The 12,929-nt window shown below is 45.9% G+C and overlaps 1 protein-coding gene across 1 annotated transcript in view; it reads left to right on the top strand.

The window, feature by feature from the left end:
* Positions 1–12,929, top strand: part of LOXL1 (lysyl oxidase like 1) — an 84,499-nt gene that overhangs the window by 59,831 nt on the left and 11,739 nt on the right. Inside the window, exons 4-5 of the mRNA XM_030187110.1 lie at positions 5,846–6,002; positions 8,503–8,598. Coding sequence (XP_030042970.1) covers positions 5,846–6,002; positions 8,503–8,598 — 253 coding nt within the window. The remainder of the gene's footprint in view (positions 1–5,845; positions 6,003–8,502; positions 8,599–12,929) is intronic.

The raw sequence follows: 12,929 nt of genomic DNA, 5'->3' as shown, positions 1-12,929 counted from the left end.
TTCAATGCGGCTTACATGGGGCAATGGAGGGTTAAGTGACTTGCCCAGAGTCACAAGGAGCTGCCTGTGCCTGAAGTGGGAATCGGACTCAGTTCCTCAGTTCCCCAGGACCAAAGTCCACCACCCTAACCACTAGGCCACTCCTCTACTCAATTGCAGTACGTGCGGTGGCATCCCTGGCAAATCGAGTGAATTGAAAAAGTCTGTTGGATAATTAAGCGCTTCATCTGCTTCCAGAAGAGTGTCGATGGACTTGTATGTGAGTGGCTCGCTTTGAATGTTAGACTGAATAATATTGTTCAGTTCGTAGACGTCTTTGTTCTTGGCCGCAAGAATAGCTTGTTCACTCAGCGAATCGTGTTTCTTATAATTGGTTTGAATATTGGGAAATACTTTTTCAACCAATTGTTCTTTTGAAGTCACAAAATTGCAGAAGTTATGAGGCAATGAAATTCGTCCTCAGGTCAGATCAACCAGCACCTTTCCGTTCCCAATTTTCAGCAATTGATGTGAGAATACCTGAGGTGATTGATCGTTTTGCAGCTGGACACGCATATTTGTAGTTAAATTTAACGTCTTTACGTGTTGCCACAAAGTAGAGTATTTTAGGCAAGCATTTATTTCGTCCGCTGGTGTCGATCAAGGAACTACAGGTAATGTTTGCCTGAAATCTCCTGCAAGCAATCTTAATGTGTTCCCAAATGGTCTGATGTTTCCACGCAAATCTTGCAATAATCGATCAAGAGGCTCGAGCGATGTTTTTCGCTGTGCTGTTTCCTCGGCACGTATTTGAGCCATTCTTTGTCTGTTTTGCTCGTTCGCTGATGCCCGTTCTTCCTCAGTTTGATTTGCAATTGTAGGTATATAAAAACACACGCGTATTCGAATGCAACGTTGTGTCAAAATTTCAAAGCAATTGGTGAAGAACTTTAGGAGATTTAAGCCACTCTCAGCCTGTCATGTTGATTCTGTTGAGAACGAAGCAGATCTGAAGCTGCAGAACGCGATCGCCATGCTCGCAACTGTGCATCGTCAAGTCTGGCTGCACGTCGCTCTGCTGCTTCCTCGGCATGTATTTGAGCCATTCTTTGTGTGTTTCGCTCGTTCGCTGATGGCCGTTCTTCCTCAGTTTGATTTGCAATTACTCGTCGCACTGCTTCCGCTCCGCGAGTACGACAGCTGTGACATCTATATAATAGTAGGTATATAAAAACATGCGCGTAATTTCAAAGCAATTGGTGAAGAACTTTCGGAGATTTAAGCCACTCTCAGCCTGTCACGTTGATTCTGTTGAGAACGAAGCAGATCTGAAGCTGCAGAACACGATCGCCGTGCTCGCAACCGTGCATCATCAAGTCTGGCTGCACGTCGCTCTGCTGCTTCCTCGGCACGTATTTGAGCCATTCTTTGTCTGTTTTGCTCGTTCGGTGATGGCCGTTCTTCCTCAGTTTGATTTGCAATTACTCGTTGCACTGCTTCCGCTCCGCGAGTACGACAGCTGTGACATCCATATAATAGTAGATATATAAAAACATGCGCGTATTCGAATGCAACGTGTCCAAATTTGAAAGCAATCGATGAAGAACTTTTGGAGATTTAAGATTTTGAACAAACGAAAATTTACATTTTTATTTATATAGATTGGAATGGACGACATGAGGAGTTATGTTCTTATATTCCCCAGTTGACTTGACCACTGGATCATACGTCTCATAATACCCTAACTACACTCTTTCTGTACCAGCATCAAAACTAAAATCACCTCCATCAAAAAAGAAAAAGACCCCTCCGAAGGGACACCACCTTGTAAGTGGTGGAGGGGCTTCCGTGTTTCAATGACTCAGAGGGCTATGCTGAAGGGTTACCCATATCAGACAGGCCTCTGAGGAGAAACCAGACAAAGAGTGTCCCAAATTAGGGAGAGGGGAAAGATGGTGACCTGAAGCTTGTACACTCAACGGCCCAGCTGTCCTCTGAAGTTGTTTTTGTTCACTTGAAATTTCCTCTCTGCATTGCAGTTGCCTTAACAGAGGAAGGGGACAATGGGGGGTCAGCCGCCGATGACCAGCGTTTTGTCCCCTGTGCAGCAAGTGTGGGACTGCTGTGTGACGAGCTGCCCATAGATGACTGGGTTGATGAGTCCTTTGATTAGCGCCGACGAAGGAGCGTCGATGCTCTTGGACCTGGAAACAACTTCATCGCTCAAAAATCATTTAATCACCATGCCCAAAGGAGTGGAGGAGTGAGTCAGGAGTGTATGCTGAAACGGAAGTCGTTTACAGCTGAACCCATGTCGGCGGTGCTACTCCTAAACCCTTAAGAGTTATCAGCTTGGAGTTTTTGGCTTCCGTGGAGGTTGCATTGAATGTCATCTGGAGGGTGCTCCAGGACCTGACGGTGGTAGAGAATGACTTTGCTTCAGATATAGTCTTGTTAATGAGCCACATGGATAATCTAATCGAATCCTTTGAGAATATACAGCAAATGAAGTTCTACTGAAGTAGGAAACGGTTAAGATTTGAAAATGATAAAAGACCAGAAAAATTTGAACAAAATGAATATTGTTACAGATGATTAATATCGAGATTGTTGTTTTCCCAGAGTTCCAGGTATGACTCCTAATATTTTTTTTCCTCTGAAATGATTCCTCTTAATATATTAATTCAAAAGGAGTGAAGCCTGTGAAACTGGGATTACTTTAATCAGTGGGAATTGGATTGGAGATTCAAGGGTTTGTATTGTTAAACAATTTCTGGTTTTAAAAGGGAAAAAAATGAAATCAGGTGTATTACTTTCACTAATATTGGACAATAAGTATGTTTCCAATGAAATTGATGGACTATGCACCGTTATGGTCTTGAAGAAACCAACCAGATGATCAATGTGGAATAATGATTTAGATAAATAATAACTGGGGATAATCGGGTTAATACCACGTTTTCTTTGTTTGCTGTTGTTTAAATTGATCTCCTTGTCTTGTTTCACTCTCCCTATTTATTTTGTGGTCTAAGAAAGAGAAATATTGTATAAAATCCATTTATCTTGTTAAGATTGTTTTCTTCTAATATTGTTTTAATATACAATCATCTCTGTTTTACTGTTTTGCAAGTGATCCTTGTAAAATGAAAAAAATTATAAATAAATGATTAAAAAAAAAAAAAAAACCCTAGTACTAGTGTGATGGTACTATGAGAGTCCCTCTCTCCAATCCAAGGTATTATGTCTGGAGAGAATTGAGAATAAAGCTGCCTGCCTTATGGGCTAGTGAATGGATATACACCCTGCAAACAGATAGAAAGGGCTTTTTCCTTTTAACAGCGAGTTTGGCTTGTCATGCTATTGTGCCATACCCAAAAGAAAGGTGCATCTGCACTGATGACAATAAACAATGAAATAACACCACATTTTAGGCCCCTTTTACTAAGCTGCAGTAAAAGGGGTCCTGCAGCCATTTTTGCCGCAGGCTGAGGTCCCTTTTACTGCAGCGGGTAAAAAGGCCCGAAAAAAAGAAATGGCCATGCGGTAAGTTTGCACTTGCCGCGTGGCCATTTTGAGGGAAGCACTTACCACCACCCAGTGAGGTGATGGTAAGGGCTCCCACGCTAACCCGGTGGTAAAAAATATGGAACAATTGTCTGTAGCGTTGGAAATGGTGTGCGCTGGGGGCAGAATTACCACTACTGCTCGGGTTAGGATGGCGGTAGTTCTGGATTGGTGTGGGGCAAGCCTGTTGCCCCACACCAGTCCTTTAGTAAAGGGGCCCTTAAAATGCTAAAGGAATACATCAATGATGTGAAGTGACACGGGGCCTGATATTTAGCCCCCGGCAGTCAGTGATTTTTAAGGTATTGACCACTGTGTGCAGATTTTGACCTGGATATTCAGTGTTAGGCCTAATCCAAGCACTGGCACTGAATACCCAGGTTTTGCCTAGTTGCTGGAAGTTAACTAGGTGCTGGCCCATATTCAGACTAGGGGGGAGAAGATCCGCCAGAAACACGGAGAACTCAAACACCCCACGGTAGAAACAATGTAACAAAAAAAGTGGGAGAGCGACCAAAGATGCCAGAAAACTGGAGGATGTTAAATGATAAACAATTTTTATTGATAAATTTGAAGACTCGACACGTCGTGTTTCGGCCGTCAGGCCTGCATCAGGAGTCTCTGGGACAATAACGTTGAAAATAATTGTTCAGACGTATAGCGCACGCAGCGCATCAGACGGCTACTTTTTTTCAAACACAGTCTTTTTAAAGACTACAACGTTACGTCTGAACAATTATTTTCAACGTTATTGTCCCAGAGACTCCTGATGCAGGCAGTTTTCTGGCATCCTTGGTCGCTCTCCCACTTTTTTTGTACCATATTCAGACTAGTACATGGATATCTACCCGGATGAAGTTAGGATAGCCTTTTTGCTGTCCTAACGTTATGTGGGAACTTACTCGGTTAGCAGACTGAAATCACCGCTAACCCGGTAAATCCAGGCTTTGCCCAGACTCCATCCCCAGACCACCCTGGCACCAACAGGTCTCCTGAGGTGGACTCAGATTTTCAGTGGCACTATCTGGTTATGAAGGCATCAGAGCAGACACGGTACAAGAGCAGAAAAAAATGTAATGATAATTTTTAAAAATATTCCCACTCACTTTCCCCTCGGTATACTAAGCCGTGCAAATCCTTTTTTTATGGACTTAAAATGGCATATTATTAATGGTGTTCTGGCCTTTCCTCGCAGCAGGGACCAGGAGGCCATCTTGGCCCACTGCAAACAATTTTGGATTTTTGAACTACAGTCTGTTTACTAATTCACTTTGAATGGGCTGTGTCGGCATTGCCGCGTGGCAGCCACTAGTGTGGCTTAGTATACAGGGGAGTTTATTTTTACTTATTTTCTCCTGCAGTAATACTATGATGAGGTTGAGTGGTTTACACCGTAAGAATATGTTCTGATTTTTTGTTCCCCCCCCCCCCCCCCCCCCTACACACATCTTTGTGTTTTATTGTAGTCTGTTACTTTGCATGTTTCAGTGATGGTATTTTGAGATGATATTTTAATAATTGGATTAATTATGTAATTATTAATGTATTATTTATGGTGTAGCTTTTTTATATGTGTGAGGTTCTAGTCGTGTTTTCAGTTTGATGATCTTATAGTTCTGATTCTTACCTCTGACAATATGAAGTGCTGCATGGAAATGGATAAGGAAGAGATGTAAAAAAAACAAACAAAAATGGTTTAAGGTCTCCTTCCACATCAGGTCTCATCACATCCATGATACATGCTGCTCTGAGAAAGCAAATTATTTTCACTCTCGTGGTGCCATGTACCTGTGTGAGGAATTGCCTAGGCAATCTCTAATTCCTTTTAAAGCACATCCTCCCCATGTCACCATAACAGAGTTAAGACTAGGAAGCCTATGCAGGAGGGTGTGGCCTAGATCAGGAAGGATAAAATGTCTGAGATAAGGAAAATCAGAGAGACTCCTGGAGTAGCTAAAGGAAGACTCCAAGATCCTACAGCAATGGCTGAGGGACTGCTAAGAAGTTTGAGCATTACAGCCTGGAAGGTAGGAAAGGCTTCTTTATATACTGCCAGAGGTTGCTTAGAGAACCTTTTGAGACTGAACTGGTAGGCCTGTTATGGACCATGCCTTTGTTGTGTTTGCGTTATAATCTTTATGTTGAACTTGAACTACTAGCCTGAGAAGAATGGCAGGCTTATTGTATGTGTGAACCCAACTCTACGAATAAAAGATTTGTTTTCTCTGTCTTTAAATTGTGGTTTGAATATGTGTTTTAAGGCTCCTACACATAAGTCCTCTTCTTGTTAATTTTCTAATAGACACTATCACAGCATGGATGAGTTTAGTCATTACGATCTGCTTGATGCTGCCACAGGGAGGAAAGTTGCTGAAGGTCACAAAGCCAGCTTCTGTCTGGAGGATACGACGTGTGATTTTGGTAACTTAAAGCGCTATGCCTGCACTGCACACACTCAGGTAAGGAGATTTCGATGGGCAATGTAGTGCATTCACTTAGGAAAGGGGCATTCAAGTACAGGATCTTGAATGGGTAAGTCTTGCACTCTAGTTGCTGACACTTGTAGTAGAGATATTGACTGCTAATGTATGTAAGTACATAAGTATTGCCATACTGGGAAAGATCAAAGGTCCTTCGAGCCCAGCATCCTCTTTCCAACAGTGGCCAATCCAGGTCACAAATACCTTGCAAGATCCCAAAAATGTTCAAAACATTTTATACTGCTTAGCCCAGAAATAGTGGATTTTCCCCAAGTCCATTTAATAACGGTCTATGGACTTTCCCTTTAGGAAACCGTCCAAACCTTTTTAAAACTCCGCTAAGCTAACCGCCTTTACCACATTCTCTGGCAACGAATGGATTGCTATAATAGGCAAACAGTCTGAAAAATATATTCTCAATGTGCATGGCATCCTTGGTCCTCAATCATTATCTTTGTCATTGCTTATCATGTGCACCCCACCTACAAATATTTCATTAGGGTATAGGGAATGGTTTATAGGGAATTTAAAAAATTTAAAAATTGCATATAGAAAATAAGTGTTGGTCAAATTGGAATTCATGAGACAAGTTTGAATAGAATGTAAAGGGCTGTTATTAGGGGCAGTGTCTCACACACACACCTAGATAATAAGGTGATGATAGCCTTTGTAAAACAAATAGATAAAGGTCCTTATTTTAAAAGCATTTACAAGTGTAAATAGCATCATTTATGTGTGTAGATCAGTGTTTCCCAAGTTGGTCCTGGTGTACCCCCTTGCAATGAATATACATGAAAGAGATCTGCATACAATGGAGACAGTGTGACAGTATGCAAATCAATCTCATGCATAGTTATTGTGTATATCCTGAAGACCTGACTAGTAATGGGGTACTCCAGGACCGACCTGGGAAATACTGGTGTAGATTGTGTACATGTGCAAACATTGACTTAATAAAGCTGCTGTTTATCTGCTTTAACCACCTGATGTTGAGATTGAATGGAGACATGGTGGGAAAGTGGCAGGGATATGGTTTGGACATGCCAAAAAACTAGATGTGTGCTTCCTGTTTTACAGTGGGAAGCCATGTCAGAATTAAAAAAAAATATGCATGTTGGGTTTTGCAAATGCCCTGAGGCACACACGAGTGCCAACTAGAAAGTGCAGGTGCAAAAGCCAGCAGAACCCCCCCCCCCCCTTGTCTTACCCCTCTCAGACACCTTTCTCCCCGACACAATTACAGCACATCCTAGACACCCATGTACATCTCCTCTGATATCCTTTCTGGAACTTATGGTGGTTTCCCTGAAGATGTAGTAGGGAGCAGAAGTGATCCCATTTGCTCCTGCTCAAGCCAGTGCCCGTATTCAAAATAGCATGTCTTGACCCCTACTGATAGTCCAGCTGTTGGAACCTTCTTTCAATTGAAAGAGATCCACTCCTGACCCAGAGAAGTATTTAAATGCCCTCCCCCCGCATTTCTTCCGAGGTATATATTGAGATACCAATTCTGTAATGGGCTCTGGGTGCACCTAAGCCATTTTAGAATACTAGCATAAAGTTGCTTTGGTGCACCAAAGTGTACACACACCCTCTTATGATAGGTCAATGAGTGGTATATTTTAATGTACCTAAGTATACCATGCAAGGTGCAAAACTGATAGTATTCTATAAGTTGGGGATGTTGCTTGGTGACACACCCATGGCCTGCTCATGCTCCAACCACATGTATCCTCTCCCCCTTGGAGTTGTGCTAAGCAACTTGTGCATGCCAGTTACAGAATAGTGCCTAACACTAACACATGGAAACACCAATTAGTGGCGGTTATCACACATGTCTAAGTGCTAATATTCTGTAGCATACATTTGCTATTTGGTACCCAACTTTAGGTGTCGGCTTATAGACCTGCCTCATTAGTAGAGTCAGACCGGGCTGGTACATGGTTGGCAAATTCCCTGGGAAGACCAGGTGCTGTGGGCTTCAGGAGGCAACTGTAGTGATATTCTTTTAAGTATGTGATGGTCGCTACAGTCTATGAAAACAAATAAGGTATTTCACCACTATTGTGAAGTGGAGGAGTAGAGCTTTGATCCTGGTGACCTGGGTTTGATTCCCCTTGCAGCTCCTTTTGACCTTGGGCAATTCACCTAACCCCCTCCATTGCCCCAGGTACAAAAACATAGATTGTGAGCCCACTAGGGGCAGAAAAAGTACCTGCATATAATGTGTATAGCGCTGCGTATGTCTGGTAGTAGTAGTAGTGTCGTCACACTGTCTTCACCACAGAAAATCAAAATGTGACCTTTGTCCTGAAATATCATTAGCATCTGGAAACATGGGAACAGAAGGGAGTTGTAAACTATTCTCTTCTCCCATGGAGTCCACATAGTTCCTGTTGCTTCTGGGGTCCTTTCTAAACAAGATCATAGAGGGGAAAAGTACAATGTGTCATTTCTTCTTTTCCTTACTTTCTCATAGGGTTTGAGCCCCGGTTGCTATGACACTTACAATGCAGATATTGACTGCCAGTGGATTGATATAACAGATGTACAGCCTGGAAATTACATTCTGAAGGTATGTAGCATCCTTTTTCTGTCATTATCTTTGATGTTACTAAAGGACAATTCACCCATCCAATATGTCCAGTTCATATTGTGCACACTGAGCTATAGGGTGTGACCTTTTAAAGATATAATTTCTTATCTAGTAGAGATTTTATTGTCTTCCTAGTCTGTGCACAGCCATCATGGTGTAGATTTAAGAGTAAATCAGAAAATAATGTTCCATAAAAAGGATAGTGGATACCTGAATACCATGAGTGGGGGGGGGGGGGGGGGGGGGGGGGGAGGGTCGCTGGACATGGGTAGCTGGAGGGGGAGGGGAGGGTCGCTGATCATGGGTGGCTGCAGGGGGGGCAGGGGGAGAGGAGGGTCGCTGGACATGGATGGCTGGAGGGGGGCAGGGGAGAGGGAGGTGGGGAGGGGGTCCTGAGACCAGAGAGGTGGGAGTGGGGAGGGGGGCCCTGCGAGAGGGGTGGTGGGGGCTCACACTCACTCACTCACTGTCTCTCACATACACTCTCTCTGACACACTCCCTGTCTATCACACTCTCTCTCTGTCTCACACACACAGACACTCTGTCTCTCACACACTCTCTCTCACACACAAACACACACACACGCTGTCTCTGTCTCTCTCTCATTCTCTCTCTGACACACACACTCTCCTTCAAACATACACACTCCGAGGAAAACCTTGCTAGCGCCTGTTTCATTTGTGTCAGAAACAGGCCTTTTTTACTAGTGGATAGATAAAATTACAAGAATTAGGTCACACCCTGTCCCAAGTCTATCCCACAAAGTCCCTTACATAGTTTTCCAGACAGACCCCGGTTGTGCAAACTCTTTCAAGTCCTCTGGGATTCGATAGTGACTCAATACCAGGGCCAGCCCTACCACTGAGCAACTGTTTTTCAAAAGTGGCCCTGGGTTTTCAGCCGTACTGATTTAAGCAAATAAGGCCTCACAATGAGTCCCTACACATAGCCCCACATCTTTCCGAATTCCCCACAGGCAACCCCTGGTCGCCACTCTACAAGTCATTGGTGTGACCCCATTTGGAGTATTGTGTTCAGTTTTGGAGGCCGTATCTCACTAAGGACATCAAAAGCCTTGAGGTGATTCAGAGGAAGACGACAAAAATGATGTGGGGTTTATGCCAAAAGATGTAAACAAATCTAGATACTTCCCAATTTACCCTGAGGTCACATCCTCCTGAGCAGCTGGGCTTGTGGGAGGAATACTCTTCATGCTTCCTGTGCTAGGGGCTCCAAGTATGGGCTGCCCCAGCAGGGCCGGTCTTAAGGTGAGGCGACCGAGGTGGCCGCATAGGGCCTCACACTCAGGGGGGCCCCGCGCGGCGCGCCTCAGGTCACCCCGCCCCAACCGCCCAAGCTCCAGTCCTCCCTCCCTCCCAACGGTGCGCGATGGCAGCGTGGTGGGGGGCGGTCCGCCCCAGATGTCAGCGGGTGGGGGGGGTGCTCCGAGTCCGTTCCCACTGCTCCCACCCTGTCCAGCCTTGAAAAAAACAATTTGGAAGCGCCGGAGTGACAGGCAGCGCCTCGCGTCTGCCCTGCTACTAAAAATCTCTTCGACGTCGTTCGGGCCTTCCCACATTGAGTCCCGCCCTCCTCTGAGGTAACTTCCAATTACCGCGAGGGCGGGCAGGACTCAATGTGGGAAGGCCCGAACGACGTCGAAGAGATTTTTAGTAGCAGGGCAGACGCAAGGCACTGCCTGTCACTCCGGCGCTTCCAAATTGTTTTTTTCAGAAGGCAGTGAGGGTGGTGGGTCAGTGGCAGGAGAATGGAGCTGGTAGGTAGGTGGGTCGGGGGGGAGGGACTCAGATGGGAGAAGGGTGTGGGGTGGGGGTTCCCATGGAAGGAGACTGAGGTGGGGAGGGGCTTCACGGATGGGAGAAGGGGTGGGGAGGGGGTTCTTGGATGGTTGAAGGGACGGGTGGGCAGGGGACTGGGGTTCTTGGATGGGAGAAGGGGACTGGGGAGGGGGTTCTCGGATGGGAGGAGACGGGTGGGGTCCGTGGGGAGGGGACTGGGGTTCTTGGATGGGAGAAGGGGACTGAGGTGGCGAGGGGGTTCACGGATGGGAGAAGGGGGTGGGGAGGGGGTTCTTGGATGGTTGAAGAGGACGGGTGGGGAGGGGACTGGGGTTCTTGGATGGGAGAAGGGGACAGGGGAGGGGGTTCTCGGATGGGAGAAGGGGATGGGTGGGGCCCGTGGGGAGGGCACTGGGGTTCTTGGATGGGAGAAGGGAACTGAGGTGGGGAGGGGGTTCACGGATGGGAGAAGGGGATGGGGAGGGGGTTCTTGGATGGTTGAAGGGGACGGGTGGGGAGGGGACTGGGGTTCTTGGATGGGAGAAGGGGACTGGGGAGGGGGTTCTCGGATGGGAGAAGGGGACTGGCACTGGGGTCTGAGAAGGGGCCATATGGGAAAATGGGGGCCATGCCTGGGGCTGGTGGGAAAATTGGGCATGCGTGGGTCAGGTGGGAGAATGGTTCTGAAAAGGGGGGCCCTAATACAAGGCATGTGGATGAAGGGGGCTGGAACTGGGGGCTGAAAAGGAGGGTAGGTGGGATAAGTGGGCTAGTACTGGGACTGGAGGCTGAAAAGGGGCAGGGGCTGAAACTGGGGACTGGGGGCTGAAAAGGGGACAGGGAGAAGTGGCTGGGGGGCTGAAGCTGGGGACTGGTGAGAGAAAAGGGCTGGGGCTGAAAAAAGGGGCGGAGAGAGGGGCAGATCCTGGATGGGGGAGCGAGAGGGAGGGTAAACCCTGGATGGATGGGAGAGGGAGAGCAAATTGTGGATTGAAGGGGCAGAGAGAAAGGGCAGACAGTGGATTGAAGGGTTAGAAAGGGCAGGCAGTGAATGGATGGGGGGAGAGAGAGAGGGCAGACAGGGGCAGATGGTGGATGGATCATGGAAGGGGCAGAGATAGAGGGCAGATGTGGATGGAAGGAGCAGGGAGAGAGGGTAGACATTGGATGGAGGGGATAGCAGAGAGGGCAGACACTGGATGGCAGAGAGAGACCAAAGACAGATGCTGGATGGAAGGAAGACAGTGAAAAGAAGATGAGGAAACAGAAACCAGAGACAACAAACTGTAAATAAAATATATATTTTTATTTTTTTGCTCTAAGATAAAGTAGTAATGTAGATGTGTTAATAAATGTTTATAACAGAACATGTAAACAAGGTAATCTTTTTATTGGACTAATTTTAATACATTTTGGCTAACTTTCGGAGAACAAAACCCCCTTCCTCAGGTCAGGATAGGATACTGTAACAGTACTATACTATATTGACCTGAGGAAGAATGTTTTGGCCTCTGAAAACTAAATCTATTAGTCCAATAAAATGGTAATATTTTATGTTCTATATTTGTTTTATTTCTATTTGTTAATTTGTAAAGTGGTGATTGGTATTTGTTAGTTTTTTTTTCAAATTTACATCTGCTGTCTTTATATTTTGCACAGTACTAGGGGACATTTTCTGTTTCTGTGGTGTTGCATTGTATGCAGTGTCTGACATCTTGGGGGTTCAGTTTAATTTTTGTCTAAACAGAAAGTTTAAATATTACTACTTATTCTATAGTGGATTAGGGTGTATCTGTGTTTGTGAAAAAGACATGACTTTCAGTTGGCATTGACTGTGCAGGATCGACGATCTGTACTATTCTGCCTGGTTTCATTTTACAATAGGTGAATTGATGTTCTAGTGCTCACTGTAGTGTTTTAAGATGTTTTCCTTTTCTTTGTGTGATTCGTAGAAATGACTGCTTATGATGTGGTAGAATTGCTCTATAGGTCCTGAGTGTTTTGTATTCTCGGCATACCTAGTACTGGATTTTGGAGGGGGGTGTTAAAAAATGACCGGGAGGGAGGGGGGGGGGTCTTGGAGCTGGGAGCCCTGGGGGGGAAGCCTGGAGCTGGGGGCCTTGGAGCTCGGAGGGAGTGGCCTGGGAGCTCGGAGGGAGGGGTGGCCGGCCCTGGAGCTAGGGTGGGGGTGGAGCTAGGTGGGGCGGAGTTACGATGGGGGCAGGGCTAGGGTGGGGCCCCATCAAATTGGTCTGCATAGGGCCCTGCACTTGCTAAGACCAGCCCTGTGCCCCAGTATTGCTGCTCCCTACTGATGCTGCAGCTGTCACTCTTGCTTCTGCCTGGCAGCCTTTCTTTGTCACAGCCCTGATCCCTGGCTGGCTCCTTCTGCTAGTCAGGCACTGTTGTTGTGTACTCTTTCTAGGGAGTCTTGTTTCTCTTACCACTTATCTTAGGGGCTAAAATCCTATTGCCTGCTGCGGACAGGTCTTTCCATAACAGCTCTTCTC

This window comes from Microcaecilia unicolor, chromosome 1 (assembly GCF_901765095.1).
Source record: "Microcaecilia unicolor chromosome 1, aMicUni1.1, whole genome shotgun sequence".
NCBI lineage: Eukaryota > Metazoa > Chordata > Amphibia > Gymnophiona > Siphonopidae > Microcaecilia > Microcaecilia unicolor.
The sequence above is the reverse complement of the archived record's forward strand: the minus strand, read 5'-3'. Positions and strand labels throughout refer to the sequence as shown.